This window comes from Monoraphidium neglectum (genome assembly GCF_000611645.1).
Source record: "Monoraphidium neglectum strain SAG 48.87 unplaced genomic scaffold scaffold01178, whole genome shotgun sequence".
In the NCBI taxonomy this organism is placed as follows: domain Eukaryota; kingdom Viridiplantae; phylum Chlorophyta; class Chlorophyceae; order Sphaeropleales; family Selenastraceae; genus Monoraphidium; species Monoraphidium neglectum.
In genome coordinates, this window is record NW_014012450.1 from 9,370 (window position 1) to 16,972 (window position 7,603).

At 61.9% G+C, this 7,603-nt stretch overlaps 3 protein-coding genes across 3 annotated transcripts in view; all 3 read right to left on the reverse strand.

Annotated features, from left to right (window-relative positions):
• MNEG_6928 (hypothetical protein) overlaps positions 1-598 on the reverse strand; it is a gene marked incomplete at both ends in the record, with an annotated part of 4,231 nt that extends 3,633 nt beyond the window's left edge. The window contains 2 exons of the mRNA XM_014044599.1: positions 217-306; positions 494-598. Coding sequence (XP_013900053.1) covers positions 217-306; positions 494-598 — 195 coding nt within the window. The remainder of the gene's footprint in view (positions 1-216; positions 307-493) is intronic.
• A 3,502-nt stretch (positions 599-4,100) lies between these two features.
• MNEG_6929 (intraflagellar transport particle protein 20) lies at positions 4,101-4,928 on the reverse strand (the record flags this gene model as incomplete). The annotated part of the gene is made up of 4 exons (XM_014044600.1): positions 4,101-4,256; positions 4,435-4,584; positions 4,742-4,798; positions 4,899-4,928. 4 exons carry the CDS (start codon positions 4,926-4,928, stop codon positions 4,101-4,103), a joined length of 393 nt encoding a protein of 130 aa, XP_013900054.1.
• Positions 4,929-6,114: 1,186 nt separating this feature from the next.
• Positions 6,115-7,475, reverse strand: MNEG_6930 (La-related protein 1; the record flags this gene model as incomplete). Its single annotated transcript, XM_014044601.1, has 3 exons — positions 6,115-6,616; positions 6,887-6,983; positions 7,229-7,475. The coding sequence occupies 3 exons, from the start codon at positions 7,473-7,475 to the stop codon at positions 6,115-6,117; spliced, it is 846 nt and encodes a 281-aa protein (XP_013900055.1).
• Positions 7,476-7,603: the final 128 nt, after the last annotated feature.

A 7,603-nucleotide genomic window follows, 5' to 3' on the forward strand; every position in this document is an offset into this window, starting at 1 on the left:
GTGCGGGGCCGGTGCGTGGGCGGGGCTGAGGGGCTCGCCCGCTGCGGTGTAGGGGAACTGCGTGCGTGCATGCGTGCAGGGCGCAGTCAGCTGCTCACGATCTTGCATGCGCGGATCCCGCTGCGTGGCTTTTCCCAGGATCTGTTTTCTGGGTCCTGGCATGAGGCGGCATCGTGAATTGAATGCTGAATGCTGCAGTCCGCCAGCCGCTCGGACCTGATCGCCATCGTTGAAGATAGTGACGTCGTGGCCCTTGGCAATCAGCTGCTTTGCCAGGTGGAGGCCGATGAAGGCGTGACCACCACCCTGTTGAGGCGGGGTGCGGCACCAGCGAGTGCGCCGGCATGGCGTTGAGCCTGTGCAGCGACCACTGTGGTGCGCTTCAGCCCGCCTGCTAGAGCCATACTTTTAAACATGCCACGAACAATTTATTTGCGAACGATGAGAGGCAATGGGCTTGCGAGCGCGCAGGAGAAAAACATGATCCTCCTACCTTGGTGTTGACGATGCACACTTTGTCCGCCCGCACTCGCACAGATGCACGGCGAGAGACCGCCCCAGCGCGGGCGCGCGGGACGTGAGCCTTGAAAGCCTGCATCCTGCTTGGGCTGGCCGCGCGCGTAGATGTGCCTGCAAGTTGTGTGAAAAAGTATACTCCCCGGTTGTTGAGATGCTTTGATTGCTGAGATGGTTGGGCACATGAGGGCTTAGTAAGTTTCGCTGGCAAGGTGCCCGCCGCCGCCAGCCCCTCCATCGAAAGAGCTCCACACCACCTCGCCTGGTTATCAAGATGAGCTCTATGGCAGTACAATTATGGCATCATAATTGATGGTGCGATCAGACACATCAGGGCCGCGTGGTCTGGACTTCCTTGAAGTGAAAGGGGTTGGGTGGACTTCACTCAGCGATTGACCGCACGCTGCAAGGTTGAAAGCTGATCTTCATCGACAAAGAGTTGAACGGGTGTATACTGGTAGGATGTCAATTTGGCAAGTGATGCTCAAGCAAGACCTGACCTTCACACGTGTCTGTGAGTACCAGCATGCTCGCACACGAGACATCCTGTAGGCGTGGCACCGCCCACACAGCACGTCAACAACACTGAAGAAACTCCTGAATGTCGGGAGAAATTTGCAAGCTGCCGGCCCAACTTCGCCCTGAACGCTCAACTGTAATCTTGCAGGGTGTCACGCGCGTGTCTACAATATGATATGGGGTTGTGTTTGGCTGGCGCTGCAATAATGCCGTGCGAAGGGACTCACACGCAGCAGGTAGGGGTTCCTAGCAAAGAGCACGCACAGCTGAGGGCACCCGCTTAACGCCCAGATGACAGCTTGCACCACCTGGCGGCAAATTGAGCCCCTTCCGCCCAGGCATTGCTTCTAACCGTCACGGCGCGCGCCAATAGCAGCGCACAGCTTCCAGTCCAGTCACCAGAAGTTCGCAAGGTTTAGCGCAGAAATAGCTTCCTACCTACTCCTCGGGGGTGTGAAAGGCACAGTGCACTGGCGGCCATTCGCGTGCTTGTAGAGCAGATTATGAGCCTTGCATGCTGCACAGCAAAATTTGCTCTGTGCGGTTGGGCAGGCTGCGAGCAGCACCTCCTAGTGCACAACTTGCAGGGGACTTGAAGTTTGCTTTATTTTGTGCAGGGATGTCGCTGCAATGCCAGACGGTGGTTGCAAGGGACAGCACGTACTATCCTCATGCAAAAGGACGTCCCAGATGCCACAGGCCGCCCGTTGGGCGCTCAGACACACCACCATTCAGCTGTCAACACTCCAGATGCCATGCGGTTGGAGTCGACATCTTCATGCAACATAAAACAACAATCTTGTGTATTGCCGCGTGGCGGCACAGCGGTCTGGTTGCTGACTACTGCATCAAGCCACGTGTGCCCAGCTGCTTGTGTCTACTGTATCGCGTGGTGAGTCGTTTCTGGGTGTTTACAGATGCCGCACAGCTTCAATTCATCGGAACACGCTGCTGCAAATCATATGCTTGTGTTACAGCCCGTCTAACCTGACGAAAAATTTGCAACCAAATGCAAAATGCAACTGCGATGCCGATGGTCATTGAGTGTCAGCTCAGCCGACATTGTCAAAATCCTGCCTATCTTGCACGCACTTATGTACCAGTGCCGTTGATGCGCGGCTGTGAAGCAGTCACTTGCGCGGCTTGCCCGTCTACAGGAAACGCAGGAGAAGACAGCCGCCAATTGAACCAGGTGTCTGGGGCGATGACGTAAAAAGCAGCCTATCTTTGAAGACCAGACCACGGCACGATCACATGCCTATTGGGAAAACATACATGCAGGGGCGGCGCCCCCGTCGTCGCAGCCGTTGCAGCAGATGCTGCCCAAGGGTGGGCGACAAGTCCAGTGGGCGCTGCCACGCACGCCGCTGCACAAGAGCCGATTCGCAGCCCGTTCCTGCCATCTTGTTGTGAATCCAGGCCTCTCGCAGCCGCACCCAAATTGTGGATACTTCCGGCTTGTGTGCAATAGGGCGAGTCAACATTTGCGTCAGCATCATTCTCAACTACTCGTCAGTGAATGATAGGTCAAGCCTCCTGCCAGGCGGAAAGCCCTGGCGATGGCGTTCGCTCAACTGTACCCTATATGCAACATGCCACAGCAGATGAGGGCGCCAGCACTGTCGCTCGCATGGCGCCATACGGGGCGAAATGAGCGGGGCGCCTCAGCGGAACAAGCGCACGGACGTGGAGGTTGTGCGGGGGCGCTTTGCCAGCGGCGGGCAGGTGAACCTGGTCGGCAGCGTGGGCGAGCTCAGTTCCAGTGCGTTTGGGTCTTGGTGCAGGTTGTGGTGCCGCTGGCGTTGGAGCGGGCTGTCCCTCCCGGCGGCTTGCTGCGCTGGGCTGACGCGCCGCTCCTCTGCGCCACTTGCGGAGGCCGTCGCGCCGTGCGGCCCCTGCCATACAACCGTCTCTAATTGCCGCTGGTGCTGCTGCTGCTGCTGTGCCAGTCTTTGCTGCGCCTGCTGCTCCTCCAACCCTGCCTGAGCCTCCTGTTGCTGCTCCGGCTGCATCACGGTGACCTGCTGGGTTGAGGGCTCTCCCACTGAGACCCGGGCGCCAGGGCCGAAGCCAAAGCTGATACGACGCATCGGCGCATCTTGTGACAGCTGCGAGGCACGTAGGGGACAGCGGCGCCCGAGTTTGGCCAAGGATGTGTGAGTGCATGCACGCGCCTCGTGGGAAGGATACATTGTACAACATTGATGAGGCAAGGTGGCTGCATGCCATCGGGCGCCATCTATGAGTGGGTTAGTTGGCTGTGCCTGTATGTGCAGACCAGCCAGAGATGCGGCGGCGCGTGGGGTTGCATGCCTGAGGCGGGAGCGCGGTGCGATGCAGTGCGCTCACGTCAAAGTGGCCCGGCGGTGGTCGCGCCTTGCGCGGCGCGCCGGGGCAGAGGGGTGTTGCGGCATCGTACGTGAGAAACGGGCCCCTAGGTGTGTCCGCTCCGCTCATATCTGCCTGGCGCGAAGGGCGAGATCACGATGTTTGAAACGGGACTGTCCGAGAGAGCTGCTATGAGTGAAAGGAAAAAACTGAGGCTGGTCAGTGCAACGACTGGGGGTGAGGGTGGCCTCGCTGGCCAGCACCAAGCAAGGCCCCGCGCTGTCTGTTGGAGGCCGGGCTGGCTTGATGAAGCTTGAGGCGATGGCGTAAGATTGACACCCTTAAACATACCGTACGATATGATTTCATTAGCCAAGAGATTCACACGGTCATGCCAACAGTCACCCCACCTCTCAACGGTAGCGTACATCTGGCGCCAGCGCCTGCAGCCTGCGATCGGCTGCTGCACCCTTCACTCATTCACAGGCCGTCCTGTCGGCACACACGGCACCAACACATGTGACCCAAACGGTTCTGAAAGATCATATGCTCTGTATGGCCCCAAGCATGCTCTATATGGTCTCAAGCGAAGCCATGGTGTTGTGGGTCCAGCTCTAGGTAGCAGCCAGGCAGGCCTGAAGGTCCCGTGGGCCCACACTGTCTCCAGCACTCACAACACAAAAACCTTTGCAACGTGCCCGGGCAGGCACCACCACGCCCGCCTCTCTACCATGTCATCAGGCCGCGCCGCTGGGGTCTGACAGCTTCGCTATCATGAGGTCTTGCTCCTGCCGCACGCGCCGCAGGCTCTCCTCCTCCACCAGTAGCCGGTCCAGCCCCTCCTGCTTTTCCTGAAGCAGCTGCAGCAGCTCCTGACGCTTGCGGCGGCGCTCCTGCGTGCAGCGCACAGGCCCGGTCGGTGACCCGCAGCAGCCCCCACACCCGGGGCTGGGGCGCGATGCCGCGTGCCGCTCCTCTCCTCAACAACCCAGGCAGTGAAGCCCGGCTGCCGCTACGATGCTCTCCGCTTGCCAGTTGAACAAGTGTATCCATGCCGTTCGCCAGCCTCACCTCATGCAGCGCGGCCACCCTGTTGCGCAGCCCCACGGCACGGAGCTTCTCAGCTTCGATCCGGTCCACCTGCTGGCCGACTGCAGCCATATACTTGTCCACCGTTGCCTGCAGCTGCTCCATGCTGCTGACCATCACGCCGCATTCCTCCTGCGGGTGTTATTGCAGGAACGGGGGAGGGCGGGAGTTTGCAGGCTGACTGGTTGTTGCGTGCCGACAAGTGGCGCCCGTTGGCGATTGTGGGAATGCGATTGTGGCTAGGGAGGCAGGCCAGCAGCGCTGATTTGAGCATTATCAGGCAGCGCACCTGCAGGGACTTGGAACTCTTGTAGCTGTCGACATCCAGCACCCTGACTTTGCAGTCCTGAGGGGCACGAGCCGGGCATGAGGCGCGATGGTGCGCCCGCACGTTCCTGCGGTTTGCGCCGGTGCCTGCAGGGCCCAGTCCTACTACCAAGCCATACCTCATCGAAGTACACGGTCGCTTCCGTCATATGATCTTCGACCAAGAGTGGATTTGCAACCCTTCACGCTATTTTTTGATTATGAGCGTGATCTGGCGCGACTCGGGTGCCGAACCACAATTTAGCAAAGTCGTAGTCGTGTACGTCAATCAATTGGTATGATGGGATGGGCGCAGCATCATACTGTAGAGCATTGTCAGCAGGGTTTGACCAGCACGCACGGATGCCGCCTGATCCCAGTCATCCATGAACCCAAGGGGCCGACGGCGTGCACCCACCAGACGCCTAGACCGGGCCCAGAGAATGCAGGAAGCCCCGTAGGCTCTACTCCTTCGCGAACTGCCATTGGTCGCGGTCAGGCAAGCCAGCTGCATCTGTCATGCTCGCTGCGCGGCGAGCCCACCAATGCGGACTGGCCGCCTCCAAACTCCAGAATGCATCAGAGAAACGTTATTACCACGCAATATTGTTCAAATTCCTGGGCCAGTGTGAGGCACACATTGCCAGCCAAGGCATCAATTGTTGTAGATCAGCTGCCAAACTCAACGCTCCGGCTCAACACACGACAGCACTAGGGGCGTACGCATCCTGCTGGGAGCAGCCCGCCAAAGGTACGTATCTGAGGGAGCAGCCCGCCAAAGGTACGTATCTGAGGGCGCAATGTGCAAGATGCATTCTTGAACACCGACCCGGGGCCTCCCTGCCGGCCCTCAGCATGCAAACCCCCGCCTTTTGCCTGCATGGTCAGCGGTGCGCATGGGGTGCGGGGGCATGCCCTGAGAAGGCCCAAGCGTCAAGCACAAGCAAACCCCCTCCCAAACACACAAACACACAAGAATACACATGTACCGGTCAGAAATAGCCACGGTTGCGTCCTCTCGGTTGAGGTAGAGACATGGGGGAAAAGAGAATAACGGAGCACAAAGTGGGAAGCACTGTCTATCCTCAATCAACTAAAGGCTGCAGCCCCACACGACCTTGGCCCTCAACAGCAGCAGCAGCCGCGCCGCGGTCGTCGAACCCGTCCATCGTCCCCACTGTGTGACTGATGCGATTGATTATCGTCTGCTGAAAGTAGAAAAGCGGCTCTGCTGCCTGTTCCTCTGGCATGACCCCTGTACACGAGCAGCCGGCGTCCAGCACAGCCTAGCTGGTCAAGACAATGCGGGTGCCTGTTGGCGAGCGCGCGTGCCGGCCTGCGCGCCAACCTGCCCCCTCAGCTGGCCTTGACAGCCGCCCCGGCCGCGCCATTCACTGGCTGTTGCTGTTGCTGCTGCCGCTGCCCCTGCCCCTGGCTGTGCTGCTGCTGCTGCCCCTTCTGCTGCTGCTGCTGCTGCTGTGGGTGCGGTCCACTGTGATGATGGTGCGCCGCGTGCCCATGCCCCCCTGCGCCGCCGCCGCCACCCGCCGCCTGAGCCTCCCGCCGCCGCTGCTCGTCCCTGAAGCAGTCCAGCGTCTTGTACGGCCCCTCCAGCAGCGCCTTAAGGTCCGGGTCCACCTCCAAGTCGCAGTCCGCGGGCAGTCCGCAGTAGTGGTGGAACGCCCAGAGCTTCTCTAGGCCGTACAGCCCGTTGTACTGCTTGAACTCGCGCAGCACCACCGCCTCGAAGTCGCGGTACAGCTCGGGCTTGAACTTGTTCTCCAGGCCATACGAGAAGAACCTGAAGAGGCACTCCAGGCCGTACATGTAGTTGGCGGCCGCGTCCTCGTCAGCGTACCTGCGGGGGCAGAGACGCGGGGCGGCGGGGTGGTCGGTGATGGCTGCGGCCGGGGCGTTGAGCGCACATGACCAGCGCCAACACCACGATGGCGCGCGTCAAGCCCTCTGCGCGGCCGCCGTGGCGGATGGCGGCCGGAGGCGAACGCCGCGCGCGGCCTCCCGCAGATCCCAGGCGGCTCGCCGCCGTGCCGCTGCCCCCGCGCGCCCCCCCCTTCTTGAGCCTCCGAGCGCGAGCGGCGGAGGCCGCGTTTCTGCGGGCGGTGCTCACTTCATAAAGTCTTGGTACATCCGGTCGTTGAAGTGGTCGCGCAGGAAGTAGGACCAGAAGCGGAACAGCGTGTTCATCTCCTCGCTCTGGCCGATGCCTGTAAGGAGGGAGGGGCGGGGCCGGGCGCGGGGGTGGGCGCAGGGGGAGCGTGGGCGTCGCGCGGGGGCGCGGCAAGAGCTCGGAGGGCGCGCGATGCAGGCCGCACGGCCGCCAACAGGAGGCACCCGGCGCCGCTCACACGGGGGGCCGCGCCGTCCGCCGCACAGGGCGCGGCGCGCGCGGTGCCCGCGCCAGGGCCCCTGCTGCCGCGCAGCCCCAAACTCTGCGCGTGCCCGGGCTCACCCTTTGCCGCGCGGTCCTCGATGCAGCGCCGGTAGTACTTGACGTAGCGGATCTGCTTGAACCCGCCGTCCTCCAGCAGCGAGTGGCTCGGGTGCTGGAACTTGCCCAGCGGCGCGCTCGTGCCCATGCTGTGCGCCCCTGTGCGCGGGCTGCTGCCAAACAGCCCCGCGCCGTGGCCGCGCCCGCCGCTGCCGAACTGCGGGGACGTGCCCAGCAGGCCGTTGCCGTCAGGCGGGGTGGCGCCCATGAGCCAGCCAACGTGGTGGCTCGGCGGGGACTCGCCCATGAGGGGCGCGTGGCGCCGGCCGCCGCTGCGGGGGAGGCTAGAGCTGTAGAAGTGCTTGGGGGCGCCGTCGCGGCCCCACCCGCCCTCGT